General features: G+C 39.0%; 1 protein-coding gene across 1 annotated transcript in view; it reads left to right on the plus strand.

The window, feature by feature from the left end:
• Positions 1-47: 47 nt before the first annotated feature.
• Positions 48-19279, plus strand: part of FARSB (phenylalanyl-tRNA synthetase subunit beta) — a 32697-nt gene continuing 13465 nt past the window's right edge. The window contains exons 1-15 of the mRNA XM_048955612.1: positions 48-589; positions 934-989; positions 2129-2283; positions 2855-2927; positions 3390-3505; positions 3762-3912; positions 5443-5551; positions 6800-6870; positions 8131-8192; positions 8279-8330; positions 9737-9798; positions 10231-10438; positions 10861-10941; positions 13103-13195; positions 15036-15153. Of these exons, the coding sequence (XP_048811569.1) occupies positions 532-589; positions 934-989; positions 2129-2283; positions 2855-2927; positions 3390-3505; positions 3762-3912; positions 5443-5551; positions 6800-6870; positions 8131-8192; positions 8279-8330; positions 9737-9798; positions 10231-10438; positions 10861-10941; positions 13103-13195; positions 15036-15153 (1465 nt within the window). The 5' untranslated portion in view covers positions 48-531. The remainder of the gene's footprint in view (positions 590-933; positions 990-2128; positions 2284-2854; positions 2928-3389; positions 3506-3761; positions 3913-5442; positions 5552-6799; positions 6871-8130; positions 8193-8278; positions 8331-9736; positions 9799-10230; positions 10439-10860; positions 10942-13102; positions 13196-15035; positions 15154-19279) is intronic.

Raw genomic sequence — 19279 nt, forward strand, 5'->3', positions numbered from 1 at the left:
GGCACGGCTCCGGCGGGCGGGGCCGAGCGGCGGGGCGGAGCTCGGGGCCGGGCGGCGCGTCCCGCGGGGCCTCTGGGCGCTCCAGGCTCGGCGATCGCCGCAGCCTCATCTTCCCGCGCGGAAAGCCCACGCCCGCGCCTCATCCGCACGCACGGCCCCGGCGCCCGTCGGTCTGCGCCGGGCCCCGCGGCAGTTCCGCCCCGCGAGTCGCGTGCGGTAGGGGTGGAGATGAGCAGCTCCGCGCTCGCGAGGCAGACCGAGAACGCCGAGCTGCCGCGGCGCTCGCTTTTAACTCCATTTTTAATCGAAGCGGCGCAGACGCGGCACGCGCCCCCCTTAAAGAATGACCAAACCCTGTCGGCCCACGGCACCCGCCACCCCCGGCTCAGCGGCGGAAGAGGCGCGGGGCCCTGAGCCCCGCTGCGGCTGCCCGCCGCTCCGCCTGTTCTCTCGGTCAGGCGTTGTCAGGGGCGCCCTGTGCGGCGGGGGCCTCGCGGTGCGTAGCGCAGGCGCGCCGTGCCGGGCGCAGCCATGCCGACTGTCAGCGTGAAGCGAGACCTGCTCTTCGAGGCGCTGGGCAGGAGCTACAGTGAGTGCGGCGGGCTCGGGCCGCGGCGGGGCTGCGCTGCCAGTGCGGACGGCTCGGGCGTTCGACTGTGCTGCGTCGGCAGAGCCGGCGTGCCGCTACCGCCGTCCCGCCGCAGCCGCAGTGAACGCGGCGCGGCCGGAAGCGCGCCGGCCGCTGAGGAACGTGCTGCTCGCGTGCGAACGTGAACAAAATGCTCTGTGCTTCTTGTTGTCCTTTCTCAAAATGACCGTTTGAAAATGCCCAAAACAAACACAAAGTTTAATCGAATCTCAGTTGTGCTTATAATGAAAAATTCACTTTTTTTTTTTTTTTTTTTTTTTTTTTTTTTTTTTTTTCCTTCACAGCCGATGAAGAATTTAACGACCTTTGCTTTGAGTTCGGTTTGGAGCTTGATGAAGTTGTGAGTAGCGCTGTGGTCTGTTGCTCCGTGGGTAGATGCAGCAGCACAGCCTTTGTGTCTGTACAGATCCGTGGCACACGGCTGGCAGGGAGTTCCTCAGGGCAGCATGGAGCCCGTGCCTTCTGGAGGGCACCATATGTATCCAGAGCGTGGGGCTGTTCTCAAAAAGGGACACGGGCAGGGCTTCAGCATGCCCTTCTACACTTGCAGTCCTCCAGCAGTACAGAAGCAGGCTTGTCAATCTGAAGCATCCTCATATCTCTCTGCACAGTACTGTCCAGAGAACATAACATACCCTGTGTTCTTGTTACAACATACCACTGTCATCAGCTGTGACACACACAGGTGGTTTGAATCCAAAAAGAACATAAAAAAAATTACCATCTTAGGAACAAGAGACCCTGAGGTGGCACACTGCTATGGTTTATGGGGTTTGGCTCTGTCCCTCCCGTTCTTAAGGCTCTGGCCAATTTAGATAGCAGCATAAGGATGGCCATAGGCCATCTATTAGATACACTTTGAGAGATACTTTTGGCCATATTTTGTACACATTTTTGTGTGCAGCGCCACAAGTTCATGTTTGTCCCGGACATTCAGTAACCTGAGTTGCAATTCATGTATTTTTTTTAATCCAGGCTCTATAGTTGCGAAAGTTTGCTGACTCAACAGTCTGTATCCACATAAGTCTTGAGAAGTACAGCACATTTTGTCCTTGCTTATTAATTGTTCTTTCAATTAGGCTTATCAAAAGATATCCAAGCATCATATGTTGTTCTGAATTTCACAATAGACCTGATGCTACAAATCTTTGCTGATCTGTAGCAGGAAATAAGGTCTAGTGTTCTCTGCTGGGATCTGCCTGCCTGGAGACTTGTGTTTCTATCTCTGTTTTCAAAATTCAAATTCTGATAGTGAAGTTTTCTCTTGATATACTGGATTACAATCTTTATATCTGAGAAAAATGTTGATTTTTACAGTACTTTTGGTATTTGGCATGCTTATTTGCTATACAAATCCAAATTATGTTTTTAAATCTCTTACTATTGTTCCCTATTATCTCACTGTCATAGTGCTGTGAATGTTAAGATATTTCAGATTAAAAAAAAAAAAACAAACAGCCATATTTTGCTTGATTTCAGACATCCGAAAAAGACATTATAAGTAAGGAGAAAGGTGAAGGAAAGGCAGAGGGTGCATCTGAGACTGTTCTCTATAAAATCGATGTTCCTGCCAACCGCTATGATCTTCTTTGCCTCGAAGGGCTGGTCCGAGGACTGCAGGTCTTTAAAGAAAGGTAACAGAGTGAGGCAGCTGTGTGTGTGGTAATTTCTTTAAATGAGAGTCCATTTCTGGTGAACAGCTTTGACACATGATTGGGTTTTGAGGACAGTCTGATGTGTAAATCAGGTATATTTGTTAGTGTCCGTATGTTTCGTGATTGTTCCTCTGCAGAGGAGGACCTGTTAAATACTCTTATAAAACTAGAACAGTGTTCCATTTTGAATCTGTTCTAGAAGTTTTTCAACTGCTATTCCATTTGAGACTTATCCTCTGTGAAGAACTCCTGCAGTAGTACTTCTCTGTGCTCCTGTTACAAATACCAACATAAATAATTTCATTTCTGTTATGACTTTATCTTCCTGAGAGCTTTCTTTCTATTTTAGTTACGTGTTTACCATTCAATAGAAAATTTGAGGTTTACACATCATAAATATAATCTACATACCTGAATTCCAATGTCCAAAACAAGGACAGTTGCCAAGAAAATATTCTACATGCAGTCACTCTTGCACTTCTAGAAAGCTTTCTGAATTTTGCACATATTCTGTCCGTTAGTTACATATTTATTACTATCTTTATTCTAGGATAAATCTCCCTAGGTATGAAAAGATAATACCAGCTAAAGGTGAAGGTCAGAAGCTGATTATCACTGAAGAGGTAAAAGTGTTTACTGCCCCACTGTATATTTATTGAAAGTTTCTGAACCACAAAGATGTATCAGTAGCAATTTTATGACTGCAGCGAGACCAGAAATCTTACTTGCAGAACAAGATCTAAAGAAACTTTAATGCCTCTACTCAGTATGATTTATTTTTAGGGACTACAAAGGAAAGGAACAACAAGCAAATTATTCTGGGTGAACCTAATTGCAGATCAGCTCAAAGCTTCAGACATTTGTATTGCATTTACTTTCTGGACTGTGCCAGACTTTAAGTTTTTTGTTTGATTTTGTTTCCCCTTGAATTCTACCACATTTCCAGAATTTTTCCTTTTGATTGCTACTCCACTGAAAAGAAAAACAGAAAGGGAAAAAAAAAAAAAAAAAAAAAAAAAAAAAAAAATCAGTTCTTGTGTCTTTTGTATTCAAAATTTATAATCTGTTGCTGTTGCAAATTGCAGACTGTCAAAATCCGTCCTCATGCTGTAGCTGCAGTCCTTCGTAACATAACTTTCACCAAAGAACGTTACGACAGTTTCATTGACCTCCAAGAGAAGCTGCACCAAAATATTTGCAGGTTAGTGCTTAAATTTCAAATACCACGTAGTACATGAGCATGATTTGATTTTATATTAAGATTTCACTGCCCTGTTGTGGAAATGCATTATATATTAGGTTCATACTAAAGAAAATACATCATAGCCACTCCTTCTTGCTCCTTCTCATTTCTTTGTCCATTTCTATCTGCTCTCAGATACAGAGTATCATAAGTTGCTGTCTCAAAGGAACTCCAAAAGTTACTAGTGAAATCATTATTTTGTCTTTCTTTCTAGGAGAAGAGCATTAGTAGCAATAGGTACCCATGACTTGGACGCCATTTCTGGTCCATTCACTTATACAGCTAAAGCACCTTCTGAAATTAAATTCAAGCCCTTGAACCAATCACAGGAGTACACAGCTTCACAAATTATGGATCTGTATAGGGTAAGTGGGATTTTTCAGCGTTACTGTGCTAAGTAAAGGAAAAATGTTTCCAAAATTAACATCTAATAGCCTTGCATGTAAGGGTTGCTCTTACAAGTAGAGCACAGCCAAGCCATCTTCTGTAGCTTCAGCCAGTGCACGTGATAAGTGCATGGTAATACTTAATTTGTGTTGCTCATGAAAGATACATCACAGTGCTCAGAGCCTAAATGTAACTCTTAAAATAGCAGTCTTGATGTTAAACTCCACTGATTCATCAACACAAAGGTTACTTTTCATAATATTATAAAAGGGTTACGTTCTTGCCTACACTGGTAAGATACTCTTTGTACAAAGCTGAAAAGAAAGTAGGTGTAAATAATACCAAACTTTAAAATGTTGTTTCAATTGGGCCAGCTTGATGGCTATGTTGAATTACTTACCCAGCTACATATTAGGCAACTATAGCTGTGTGAAAGACGCACTTAAAGTTTGGCATCATCTTGCCCAGCATTCTCTTGAGATCAGGAAAACATTAAGAAAAGATCCTAGATTTTAGGATCTTTTATAATTTAGGTCTAATTTTATAATAATTACTGTATTTGGAAATACACTTATTTCCAAATTAGTTAGTATTTGAAAATGATACTATTACAATTAAAATATACAATACTATTAGGGCATGCATACAGAGTAAAAAGAAATTTACAACAGTATCTGACTAAAGGCTAGTGAAAACTAGGAGAAAAAGAGGTCAGAGAGAATAAAAGTGAACTATGTTTTTGGTAGAATACACATCCATATCATTGGAACAGATGCAAGCTTTGAATCAAGCATAAGTGTGTCAGGGTTTAGCACTCTACAATTGAAAGTACCTAAATGAAATTTTTTATCGCTTCTAAGGAGAATGCTGATAAACTAAGGATGGGTACCCATGGATTTGGCAAGGGAAGGACTGTTGCAATGAGCAAAGACTTAGTTTAGGTAGCATGCCTTAAGCATCTTTGAGACAATCCTTAAAGAAATAGTTTCTAATGTTTCTGAAGGAAAAATTTCAGCTCTCTCATTTAAAAGTTTTCCCACTTCTGAGAGTGAGCAGCTTTTGCTAGAGGTACTGTAATGCTGTAAAGGGATGATAATAGCAGGGTGGCAGAGACCTTGGCTATAGCAAATGAGAACAAGCCCAGGTGAAGGACAGGAGCTGCTTACCTTTGGAAGGCCTCAGGTAGGCAGAGATCTCTGGCAAGAGATACTTTCACCTCCACTGCCAACCCTTAAATAAGATCTGGAAAAGGGTGCATCCTGGCTGCACCCCTTCTGGTCACTCATGAACATTGCACACACCTGAGCTCCCCTGGGTTGGCCCTGCCTTCCCACCAGGTGCTCAATCACTGCTTCAGGCCATGTCAGCATTTCCACTACAGGTATCTAGCTGTAAGCCCAATCATACCTTCTTTAAAAATTCCATTTAATACCTCACCTGAGGACTGTGGTAGGATGGAAATTCAAAAGTGAGCTAATGTTAAGTGTGGTATTACTCTGTTTCCCCAGACTGACAGCCATCTCCGACACTATTTACACCTGATTGAAAACAAGCCACGTTATCCTGTCATTTTTGATAGCAATGGTGTTGTTCTGTCCATGCCACCAATCATCAATGGTAAGTTTATTTCTGACTCGTTTATGCTGTTGCTCCTATTTTGTGAGTCAGGATGTCCAATAGAAACATTGTTACATAATGTGGGTTATTCTGTTCTGTTACAAATGTTTCACTTATTTCTGTCAGTTTAAACACAGATTTTTTTGCTCCTTCAGGAACAGATAATTAAATGTAAATATGGCCATTGTTTTTGTTTTTTTTTTTTGGTTGGCTACAAGCACTTAAGAGAAAGATTTTATGGGTGTTGAAGCGAGTCCAGAAGATCTGAGTCTTTTTCAGTTGTAAAGAGATACAGCACAGCATGCTGGGAGGGGAGTACAGCATCCTTCACTCTTGAGAGCTCAGGTGCTCCTGACTACATTCACACAGCATGGTTATTGGCAATGAAATTCATTCAGTGTACACACTGGCCATCAGTGTTAGCAAGTGATACAAGGCAGATTTCTGCTCAACCACAATAGATAGTTTACCATATACTAACAGAACCCCATTTTTGTAAGGAATCTACTTCTGAGGGACTTCACATCTACTTTGCAAGGAAGACACTTTAGGTGATGCTCCTAAGTGTATTTTCTATGTTGTTCCACACAAGGAACAGTTTTGAGTACATCAGTGATGTGCTACAGTGTATGCCTTGTGATTGCAAGTGCAGGCAAAAAGCAAATCCATGCTTAAGAGGAACCTGTCCTATGCTGGACTACTTACATAGACAAAACCTCTAGTTTCTCAGGTGACAGTGTCAAGAGGTCTTGTTTATTAATGAAAGTAGTTATGGATTTTCATCAGTCTAAATCATTTCTTAAGAAACATTCATTGCTATCTGCTTTCTCATGCATGTCACATCAAATGCCAATCTGCTACTAAAGCTGGGGAAGGGGAGATGCAGAACCACTGTGCCACCAGCAGATGGCTGCGATTCTGCTAGTTTGCTTTCTCTACTGCCAGTAGAGACTCCCTGTCGATTTATGTTTTCTAGTGTTCAAGGGTAGCCAGGTCAGCAAGACCGGTGTGCCTTTCCTGGTTAGAATGTGTTGTATTTTTGCTCTTTTTGATTTATAAGTTTCAAAATAAAAAGCCCTGCTACTCTGGTAAGAATGGTGTGATTGTTGATGCAGCAGACATAGTAGCTTTTAAGCTGGGGAAGATGGTGATGATGGTCATTTTGAAATACAAAATCAGTCAATATCATTGACACTGCAGGAAAAGTAACAACGTTTCTTAACATGCTATTGTCTTCACATGTTTTAGGAGATCATTCAAAAATAAGCCTAAAAACCAGAAATGTATTTATTGAATGTACAGGCACAGACATGACAAAGGTAAATTAATCTTTTCTGCTTTTGATATGCTGTAACGTCATTGTTATCCCAAAGGGACAACAATGCTCTAGTACAAAGACCTACAGTAGATGAGTGTTTGTTTTATGGAGCAGACTGTCCATTTCAAAAGGGCAGGACAAGCTGTGGGGCTGTGTGGACTTCCCTCAGTACAGTTTTAGTTGTGCTTTACAGGTGGTGGTGTGTTTTCTGCAGGTTTTGTTTTTACTGTATCTTCATGTTGACACCAAGCTTTCAGCTTACGTATATTAAAAAAAAGTAAACTAGGTTTATTTTTGTTTTTGAACGCTTTCCAAAGTCTTTAAGATTTGGAAAAAGAATGGAATTAATTAAGACTGCTCATTTTGCCAAAATATTTGTCGTGAAGAATAATTAAAATCTGGGCTGTGGAAAGGGAGAAAGCAATTTTTCTTCTTAGTTATCTTTTTCAAGCAGGGATGCTGTGCAAATAACTGTCAACTGGAAGTCTTTCTATATGCAAATTCTGCAACTCAGCACCAAAGCATGAAAGCCTAGCAGGTATAATTGCCTGTTCTGGAATGTAGGTTGTGCATTCATTGATAGTTTCCCTAAAATGTGTACGTTGACGCTCAAGAACAAAAGTTCTTTTAATTTATCCTACTACACAATGGTTCATTAATGACAGAAATTTGCATGTTGTGATATGGCTTCTAAGGAAACTCAAAAATAACTGCTTGCTACTGCTTACTTTGATAGTAAATACAAAAATAGTGTTGGTTTCTTTTCACAAAGGAAATTATCATGCGAGGCATCTTAAAGCAAGTCTTGTAGATGAAGAGTTTGATTAAAATCTCATGATTGTGTTCTGTTATGCTAACTTCAAATACTTCAGGCATAGAACAAAAGATGCCAATGTAGCCTCATTTGCAACAATATGTTTTTAAACAGTGCACAACCTGTTGGCTTCAATGAAGTAATAAGATTAAAGGTTTGGAAGACGCAGTTCCAACCAGTATCTTCAGAACAGTTTAGCAAAAATGTGTAAATGCTTTAGAGCCTTGAAAACCAAAGATCTCCAGTTATCAGGGTTTTGAGTACCATCTTTGCAGCAGAAGCAAAGCATCTCTTAAAATGCAGCCTGGTATTTTAGATGCGAAATTTTTAAGTAGAATAGAATGAAGAGAATATAACGAATTTTTCCCCTCTTTGTTATGATATTTTGTCTGCTTTAGCCCAAAGTGGAGGACAGATTTCAATGTGGTTATCATCTTTATTTTGTAGGCAAAAATTGTTCTTGATATCATAGTTGCGATGTTTAGTGAATACTGTGAGAAGCAATTCACGTGAGTATAAATTTGGAGTCAGAAAGACATTGCACTTCTGCCACATTTTAGAAGTGTTTTTAGTTCTGTTTTTATATCTCTTACAGTGTTGAAGCAGTAGAAGTAATTTATCCTAATGGGAAGATTCACATCTATCCGGTAAGGGAGTCTCGTTGTCACTGGGGAAAGGAGTTTATTTACACAAAGTGTAAGAATGACATTGTCTTCTTTTTCTGCAGAGGTGAAGAGTAAGTCAGGGCCTTCTTTAACCCCACAAGGAAAATAACATAGAGTCTCAGTTTCTCCTTATCTCGAAAATTCACTCTGAAGCACTGCTAATTTATGATAAGGCTGAGAACAGTCTCATTTATTCTGGTGCTCAAGAAAGAAGGCTAGGGTTTAAAGTTATGAGTGGTGATGTGGATTAGAGTTTTGATACAGACATTCTCAGAAACAGTAAAGATGGCTATCAAAAGTCTGTGTCTAAAGCCTACCTGTTCCAAGTCAGGAAATGTGAATGCAGAAGGAGGCTTAAATCACTGGACAACTGAAATCAGCCTCAGCGTAACAGACTTATCACATCTGGAATCTTTAATGCCATTGAATAAAATAGCCTTTTAATCCTGGATTTTTCAGTCCTTCATTTTATAGATTCCAGCTATTTAAGTCAACGTGCTGCACGATAAATATTTAAGTGCAGATTTGCCTGCATTCAGAGTGCGAGGCATACCTTTGTGCAGCAATGAAGGCTTACTTTTTTAAGTTAAAATAAAGCAATTCTTCCTGTTTCTTGAACATGACTGAGAACAAATAGGTCTGATTAGGTTCATAAAATGGTCTCAAGTGAGTACAAATTAATTAGGGAGAAACCCTTTTTTTTTTCTTACACTTTTTCTATCTTCAGAGGCAAGACCTAGAAGCTAGAAGAGACATCCAACAAAACAAAAGTATCTGCATTAACCAGTACAGTTTCCCTGCATAAAACAGCGCAAATAAATTGCTGCAGTTTTGGATGCTAAGGGTTTTTAGAGATTTGGTCTTTTAATCAAATTTAGAAGCACTAAATGTATACATACAAAACAACTTTCTTAGATGCATTACATACTTCCTAGGTAAAATAACAAGATATTTCTGTGCCAATACAGAGGGAACAAGTTTTTTTTTTTCCTTTTCTTTGTAAAGTCATATGATCTATACGAGACTGTGCTGCCTTTTGCATGACCATTATTGCTTTAGGGCTTTGACTTAAGATGAACTGGTAACTAGAAACTATCAGAAACTCAGTTACTTGCATGTATCTGAAGTTATCGGAAGTTTCAATAACAAGGATTTCATGCTGCATTCTGACTTCTAGTTTAAATGAGAACAGCTTTTGCATTATGTACAATAATGTTATTTGCAAGAACAGTTTTATCTTAAAATGTTGAGATTGACCTAATGTTCCATACTTGTCATTTGTGGACATTATTTCGGTATCGTAATTAGAAGAAGTTAAATGGTGTCAAAACTGAACCTTAGAAATGGCCAGTGTTGTGTATGCTGAAAAGCTTTGCCTTTCTTTCTAGGAACTGGCTTACCGAAAGGAAAAGGTGAAGCCTGAACTCATTAACAAGAAATTAGGAATCAGGTGTGTTACTGCAAATAACAACTTCTTAATTTTTTTTTTCCACTCAAGCATTAATCACAAAAAAGATACCTGAAAATGTTGGTTATTGCATTGTTTGAGAGATGTTTACAGTGTGATTTTTAATTTAGCAGAAATTCAGAGGTTAACTTGGGCAAGACAGTCAGTTTTGTAGGACGACCTCTCTTTTCAGTAAATGTAAGTCATTCTCTTTGGCCTCACACACTGTTGTAAAATAAAAATGACAGTTTGAGTCAGAATCTGAGCTGGATCTGATGGCATACTCAGTTTCTGTACAGTCTATAAAGCACTTCAGAGATTATCCAGGAATTGAGGCAACATAGCAGAAACACTGATTACTTTAAAAAAAACCAAACTAAAAAAACCAACAGTATAGTCTAAGACCTGTAAATTACTACTCTTGCTTTGTTTCAGTGAAACTCCATCAAGCCTTGCAAAGCTGCTGACTAGGATGTGTTTGAGCTCACACATCACAGGGAACGGGAACAATATAGAGATTGAAATCCCTCCTACCAGAGCGGACGTTATCCATGCGTGTGATATCGTAGAAGATGCAGCAATAGCTTATGGTTATAACAACATTCAGATGGTTATTCCGAAAACGTACACCATAGCTAATCAAGTAAGATTGCCCTTCAAATAAGCGCTCTGTTGTCAGTGAACGACCAGTGCATGCCAGAAGGGCTTTGGGGAAAACAGAACCTAGGAATTAAATATTTTGACATGCTTTGCCTTGAGAAGTATTTACCATGGATGGGATACAAAACAGATGCCCCGCTGATTTGAATAAGTCCAAGACCAGTGGTTGCTGGTACTTGAAAAAAGACAGGGTTTAAGCAGGGAGCCCATATTAAATCTCTAATTGGGAGATTCATTTCCTCAGGCAAACCTAAAGGCAACCGGCTGATGCTTTCAAAAATATTTTAAGCACACAGAGTACCTCCCAAGTGAGTTCTCTGTAACATAACAGGCAGAATCACCCCGGGAAAGAGTAGAAAAGCATTTTTAGATTGAAGTTGAAAAGTGTGTTTTGTTTCATTTTAGCTTCCTCTCAATAAGCTCACAGAACTTCTGAGACTGGACTTGGCAGCTGCTGGATTCACTGAAGCACTCACTTTTGCTCTGGTATATTATATTGTTTTCATTTTTTTTAAGTTGCACGTTGAAACAACAGTGACTATTTCCCTGTATGAATGTACCCATATTATCTGTTACTGTTTTGGCATGTAATTATTTGCTAATGCTTTGGAATTGTAGTGTAATATTTTATGAGTTTCTAGGTCAGATAAATTCAATGAGTCACTGCTAATGTGGCATGCAATTCTAAGTACAGAGGCAAAAATAGTGCTGAAGTACTGTTTTTGTTTAACTTGATAGTATGAAATTGTAAGACAGCAAGTCTTTAGAAACTTCCATCAGCAGATTCAAAATTCATCATAGTTTGATAGTCTGAAAGATATCATCAAAATGTAGTGATTTCTGGTGGATACTGCTGCACTTCAGAGATCACACTGTTTCTATTTGCCTCTTCCCAATATTGTCACCTGCTCACGATTGCATTAGGTACCTGGTCAATATGTAATTCAAAGAGTTTATTTTAAGAATCCCTGTAAGGCTTACAGTGCAGACCAAGGGATCACTGATGAGGTCTTGATAATATACCCAAAGGCTTTAAGATACAGTGACACAGCCTCGCAAAATGCTTGCATGGATTAGTTCAGGTACTGCAACCAAAGTTGGTAGTCCAAAGAGATCAAATAAAATTAGCACCTACACATTTTATAGAGCTTCATCTGCAAGCAGTGGAGTTAACTCTAAAGCCTGCAAAATATATTGCAGTTTTAATATTTTGTTGTTTGTTAGATGTTACTCATTTAAGAAAGAAGGATAATATCTAGTATTACCTCCTGTGGTGCTGGTATCTGACAAAGATATTCAGACTACCTGCAGTAGTGCCATGTTGGGAAAATGCTGTGTATGACAAGTTCAAACTTTTGTAGGCTCTTGCTTGTACACTAAGTTATACATATTTTTTTCCAGCACTGAACAGTAAGGATGCTTTAAAAACATTGACTGTGTTGTATCAGTACAAAGGGAACCTTTTTAACTTCCACAGCAGAATTTTGAACAAACAGTGTTTCATTTTATCACATTAAGTACCTGGTGACTGGGTCACCAACACTTCATTCAAGCATCAGTGAGGCCTGTGACAAATAGCAGTTATGCTCCAGCATTCTGTAGCCCAGCGCTGTGTGCCAAGTACTGCTTACATATTTATGCATGTCATCCTGTTCTTGCTTTGAACCCTACATTGTTGCCCACAGAGTAGCAGTGCTTTCTGGGAGTGCCTCTGATTTAGCCCAGATGCACTTAGTTACATCATAGTAACGTGCTGTTTAGATACACACGTGAAAACTTGAACACAATTTTCTCCTCCTAAAGTCAGCGTTCATTCAATTTATTTATTTTTTTATTTTAATTTGGTAATCTGCTTTTTCAGATGGTACCATCTGCTCACTTTCCTCACGTTTGGTCTGTCAACACACTCAGGCACCGCCAGTGCAAAGGGAACACTTGGGAGACTGCAGTCCTATCAAATCCCCACATCCTAGCTTGCTATTGGTTTCTTAGTACATTAATGAAGCAATAAATTCTGGAAATCTGCAGTGTGGCTCTTAGCATTTGTTGCTGTATGTGTACAGACATAATCTGAGCCTGATAATGTGCACCTATACTGCTTCCTTAGAAGTACAGCTTGAGAGTAACAGCTTTAGAAAGATCACACGTTTAAAAAAAAGTGAGAAATGAGAATCTTACACAGTTGTGAAAGTTGAAGGCTTTGCCATATCCTGTTTTGGCTTTTTTTAGGTAGTACTTTACTTTCCTTAAGTAGCCCCCAAGGCCTTGTTTTCTTTTGAAGCTTGAATGCCATTCCTTTGACAATTTTTTTTTTAAACTATTTTCAGAATCAGATTTTAACTGCAAGTCAGAAGGCAGAACCTGAGCCTCTGCTTTAAACAGACAGCCATCTCTGACAGAAGCTTAAATAAACACTTTAAAACTGCCTTTATTTTGCTTAGTAATTAACTTTTGTAGATAAACCAGTTTGCCTACAATGTCTTAAAGCTCAGGTCTAATTTGTATCAAAAGAGGGTGTTGTACGAGGGCATCAGAGCTACTGCTGTGCTGTATTGTTCATTCTTGTTACCTGGTTCACCATTGGTTCACTGTCTCATTGAACTACTTGACTTTTTTTCCTTTTCTTTTTGCTGTCTCTTCCTCCCAGTGTTCTACAGAAGACATTGCAGACAAACTTGGCATGGATATCTCTGCTACAAATGCAGTGCACATAGCAAACCCCAAAACTGCAGAATTTCAGGTGAGGTAACTTAATTCAGGTCAGATTTGTCATACAGTCTCTGTACAAAGAGGAAAGAAAGAAGCTAATAGGAAATAACATTTATAAACTATAAAGCTACTTTTCAGAGCAGTAAAGAGAGTGTATGTTTACATGCTACATTTGCTAACAGTCATATTCTGTTACTCCTTGACTGAGAAAGACCTTATTCAGTGTGAAATGCTATTACCTTTTCAAGGAAGCAAAGTACCATATTTAATGTGATGGCATCTGGCAAAAGTGAGCTGTCTTATTGCAGAAAATTCCACCTAGGTTTTTGAACAGCTCCTGCATTTAGAAAAGCTGGTTAGTAAAAATGGAGATATTAGGCTGGGCAATTTTTGAACTTCAAGCTCTCAATAAAAAAGATGTTTTTAAAAATATTGTTATAGCTCTTTTTTTTACTGAAAATTGATATTATATTTTACTTCTAGAGATTATAAATTTCTTTTTTGTTTGCAGGTTGTTTTTTTTTTTTAAATGCTTTCTTTAGCTTATAGGCAAGGTGACTTTACATTATGAGATCTGTAAAATAAATTGAAAGCAATTGAGTCATATTCATGTGTCTAATCTAAGAGATTCAAAGGGAAACACTTCATAGGAAGGCTCAGGAAAATTTCAGTAGTCTGGGATCTTAATTATGTGAAACCCCCCAACCACTCCCCCCCAACCCACACACAAAGATTCACATAAGTCTCATTTCTCTGAGCATCTAAAATGCTGAAGTCTTTTCTCTGTTAGTACAAACATTCTGCTTATCTGATAGTCTGGAACATAATTTGGGGGTAACTTCATGTATTTTCTGTTCACTACCACAACTAAATAGTTACATAAGACACTGTTGTATGATATTTTGACTATTATTCCCTGTTTGTATGTATTATTTGGCATGGTAATTACAACTGACCAATATAGAATGTACCACAAACATAAAAGATACTGAGCATAAACAAGATCAGAAAAGCGTCAGCCCCACTAGCCCGGTATAATTTCAGTTTCCTGTTCTTCAGAGAACACAGGCCTTGCTGTGACAAAAGCAAAATGATGCCAAGGGCTGCTCTGAGTGTACACCTTCAAGCCTTTATTGGGTAGTTAAAAAGAGAGGAACAAATAGGAATGCTGCATGATGAGAAGTTATTATGGCTGAGTACATGATAACTTCTCACCAGCAGTCAAGAAGTATTCAGTCACTTCCATCTTTTTCACAGCAGTTTGACTAAATAAGACTGCCAATCTGAAAAAACAAAGTGTCCTTTTCTCTCCATTCAGGTAGTTCCACAGAAAATAAGGAATGTAACTTTAAAATAATAACATGCCTCCTGCCTGTACCTGCACTTTGCATATGTTGTTTACATATTTCAGGTCTTCCACAGCTGCAAGATGGATATGTATATCTCACTTCTTTTCTGCCTGTATCATTGTTTAATATTAGGATGTATCAAGATAATATTTCAAATAGTATTTAATATTTCCAAAATAAAACTTTACATTTACCTTTTGCATAAGCAGGATTAAACTGTAAGGGTTTCTTTTGGTTTTCATTCTTTGTGTATGGCTTTTCCTCCCTGGACTGCAGTCTGGCATCTGTGAGATGTTGTCTGTTCCTAAGCTTGTATATACTCTTACAGACACGTGCAAAAATATATTGTTTCAGGTTTAATAATTCTAAAACAAAGACATTCAAACATAATAGGTCAGCACAGTATTGGCATCTCACTACTGTTGAATTCTTGTTTGAAATGAGCAAACCAAAACTTAGAAAGGTGTACTGTTGGCTATTTTGGAAGGTCATTCACCTGCAGCATCCACGTTTGTCCTGCAGGTGGCACGCACAACCCTCCTTCCTGGTCTGCTGAAAACCATAGCTGCTAACCGGAAGATGCCCTTGCCTTTGAAACTCTTTGAGATTTCGGACATTGTGGTCAAAGATCTTACTAAAGGTAAGAGAAGTCTCCTCAGCGTTTGTAATTTCAAAAGTTGCTAAAAATTTTCCTCTTTGAAAGGATCGTAGATCCAGATTAATTTCAGAAATTATTTGAGTAACCAGTTAAGGCTGCAGCTGTGCAGGGAGAAAATAGGTGTTTCCATTAGAATGAGAAATATGAAAATAGACCCAACTTTTTAAAGAAGCAAGTGGAATGACCTCAAGAACTGCAGTGCAGTCAGCATGATGGGGACCCCAGGTATGTTCAAGATGAATACGTCTGCACCACTGACTGGTGCAGCAACTGAAGGATAGGAGCTGAGCTTGATTTGCCATTATCGCTTACAGTTCAAGTCTTGATAGCTGTCCTGCATCTTCACTAGCAGTGCTGTTTACACTGTTTATCAGTCATAGGGTACACACAGTGCAGCTGCCAGAGGATTTAGCATCCAAATTTCAAGAGCTGCTCCAGCTGTTAGTCCTGAGCATGACTCAAGGATAATTGTGAATATGTGGAATAGGTGCAAGGCAATTTTGCAGCAAAAAAAACCCATAAGCAGCTCATATTGATTCACTCATTTTGACTTGCTCTTACTTCAGTACTCTTTTGCATTTGTATTGGAGGCATAGTTCATGAGAAATTCCCTACTAGTAATTTTTCCAAGTGGTACAAACCTTGGAGACTAGTCAGTACTGGAAGCACACTGCTATTACGGTGCTGAAGCCTGTTTCAATGGCTGCAGTCTTCAAGATGTGCAGCACTGCCAACTAAGAAGCAGTACATCTGTAGTCAGTGAAGGGCAAGCTATACTTGGAGACTGATTCTAATCTGGAGAGCTGTAACTCAGGAAAAACTTGGGAATCAGTGCAATTTGATATCTTAAAATGAATCCCTTCTTCATCACCTTTGAACAGTGTTAGTTGTATTTGTTTCCCAAAAGTGTTCAGGAATACTGACAACCAATACAAAGAATTAGACTTGTAGCACATATACGATAAAGAACAGAGAAAGTCTATGTATAAATAAGCAAAAAGCCCAACAGGCTAAGATTTGCCCAATCAGCTACGAAAAGATTTTGCTTATCTTTTGTTTTCATCCAACTATGCTAAGAAAGCATGGCTGCCTTTGAATTGCTCTGCATCATTAATTACATGAAGCAGCAACAGCAGCAGTTCACTCTTCAAAAACTTCAGTGAAAGCCTGCTTGTGTGATGTGGTATTTGTGCACTGATTTCACTGTACAGTATCAAAATTTCAGATTAACTTGTTTATCTGGAAAATGTATAAAAGATTTAAGAAATATATCAATTCATTTCTTCTTATAGGTTATATTAGTGGGAAAAAAAACTTACAGCTGCAAATTCTGGGAGTATGTGCTTACATGACAAGTTATAACTCAGGATTAAGTTTTGCTTCTTGGTGGAAAAGGCTGGCATGACTTTGAGTTCAGCAACAGAATTGGTTTTGTTGTTTCCTTATCTGGTTTCAGACTTTAATGGTTGTGTTTAAGGTATTTGGAATCTGCAAAACAAAGGTTTATGTAAGGCATAAGAGAAATGTCAAGAGAATTGCTTTGGTGATGAATTTAACAGCAGATTACTGTTTTAGAGGAGAAAACGCAGCTGTGCCAAGCTAAATAAGCAGTTTTAGGAAAGCATGTTGATTTACTTAGTTATTTTCAATTCAAACACAAACAGTTTGGTGGTGCAGCTCATTCCTTGCTGAGCAAGGAGTTGTTACAGCACAAAAACTTGGTACAGATAGCAGAATAGCATTAGCATTCTTCAGAACCAAGAGTGGGCTGTTTATCTTGAAAGAAGGAGCGTAGTTACCTGACTATAAAATTTGCAAGCTCGATTGCTTTTATTCTGTGCACGTTAATTGTAGCTTTTGAAAGTATCATTTATTCAGGTAGCTGTTTCACAGCTTTAGAGGCTGATTCTGTAGTGTACTTCATGTAGTTGGGAGTTATTGCAGCAAATGAAAGAGCAACACTGTTTAGGCAGAAGCTTTGTGGCCCTGGCTCTTGGGCAGCTCTCTCACAGGTTGAGCGCCTGCAGACTGTGACCAATATCTGAAACTGTTTTTAGTGATGTGTTGAGAATAACTGCTGTCTTTCTCAAACTCGCTTCTGAAATTAAGCTTGCATCATAAATGGTTTGAAAAGGAAGGAGAGAAAGAAATAACGGCTAACTGTAAACACTGCAAAATGTGGGATTGCCCTCTCACATATGGAATGAGATTTCCTGCAGAAGACTTATGTCATCAGACTGACTAATTTAATTTTATTATTTCATGATTTTGGCATGCAGAATTTCCAATTAATAATGTAAGAAGCATGAGTCAAAAGAGTACTGACGTTAACTATATTCGAAACGGCATCTTGCAGTCATTCATGTGTGAACAAACCTAGCTTTTAAACACACTGGTTTTTAATAAAATACCTGCTGACACAGAATTTAATCTTACCAAGGTGAACAGAACGTATTTCTCTTCAGACATATCTGGCAGAAAGGCTTGACATATTAAATTGGCATAACGTGCGCCAGATTTGATGTTGCTAAACAGAACCAAACATGAGCAGAAATGTTTCTTCTCAAGACAAGAGAAATGTGCTGATTTTGAGTATGTTACACAGCATTTGTAGTGTTGTAACTCTAGATAATCATCTCTAGTAAAGCAGTAATGCAAGTTCAGCATGTAAGCCATCACCTTGCACCACTATACCTAACCTAGAGTGCCTTTCTCCCTCCTACCACAAGAAGAGAAATAAATCCATCAAAAACATCACCTCTGACTGGTGATCTTGTAGAACCAAGCAAGCTCATGGCAGCATACATGGCTGATGCCATATTTCAGAGCAGTTTTCCTGTCTCAATCTGTAAGTGTTAATTACGTGCAGAAATTACACAAAAATCCAGGTTCAAATGAGCAGGTGCCCCCTTGCAGATGAACATATTTTCCTGAAACATCCCTGATTTGGAAGAGGGCAGTGTACAGCACAGCTCTGCCTTCCTCTGTGCTCTTTTGGCTCACGTACTCCAGACCAGCTGCCCATCCTTTGGGTTGTTTTTCAGTAGGATCTCCAGGAAGTGCTTTGAAGTCTCAGAAATATATATATGTAATTTAAGTTGACATACTTGGCAAGCTGATTTAAAAAATAGAATTGCTTCATGGCATGACACAAGAGATCTCTCAAGTGAGTTATAAAGAACTGAAGCATTTCTAACAGCCGCCAGCTTTTGCACACAGTTCTTAATGCTTCTCCTGCCATCTGTAGTGAATGCAATTCTTGTGCCATAGTGTAACTCTAAAGAAATAAGTTCTGTAGTGCAACTTTTTGGAATGCTTCAAAATACAGCTTGTCCTTTACTGAAGATCTTAACAGTTGGCTTGAAATCAGGAGGTGTAAGATTTATCACATTTCTATCTGATGATTTAGTTAAGAATAGTGTTCTGAAGACCACTGACTTCAAATACAAAGTAAAATTCAGATAGTTGCAGAAATTCTGGTAGCATAGCAAGAAAAAAAATAAATACATCCTACTGAATGCCTAGCACATAAAGCTTGCTTTCCTAGCAACAAATGGAAAAGGGAGAACATTTTCTTTTCTGCTGCACAGTACAACATGAAAACAGATTAGCCACTACTCATGACTGTGTATTACTGTCTAGCATCTTATTTGAGTTGGGAAACAGAGACATAATAATATAACTGAGCGGTCAGAGTGCTTAGAGAACAGAAATCAGATGCTGCATTTACTGATATTTTCTCTGTAACCTTTGCTGTTCTTATAGCATTTTTTTAATTAAGTCTTCAGAACTGAATTCTCCATTGTTTAATACTGCAAATTATCATTATGACACTAAAAGGTTACAGCTGCAGTAAGTTCAGCAGGAGAACTCACAAGACAACCTGTGGCTGTATTGCCAAGCTGCTGCTCTCGGAGTTCTGAATGACTTTTGGCTCAAAAAGGCTGCTCTTTCACATAGGCTCTTGCTCCTCTATTTCATGTTTCTTTAAAATCCTTGTCCCTAGTCACTTGGTAAAAGTTTTCCTGCTTAGTTATTGATAGATTTCTGTTATTAAATGGTCAGTTGGACCAAATAAGCAAGATATAGATTGCTTATGTAGTTGATA

This window comes from Lagopus muta, chromosome 9 (assembly GCF_023343835.1).
Source record: "Lagopus muta isolate bLagMut1 chromosome 9, bLagMut1 primary, whole genome shotgun sequence".
NCBI classification, from domain to species: domain Eukaryota; kingdom Metazoa; phylum Chordata; class Aves; order Galliformes; family Phasianidae; genus Lagopus; species Lagopus muta.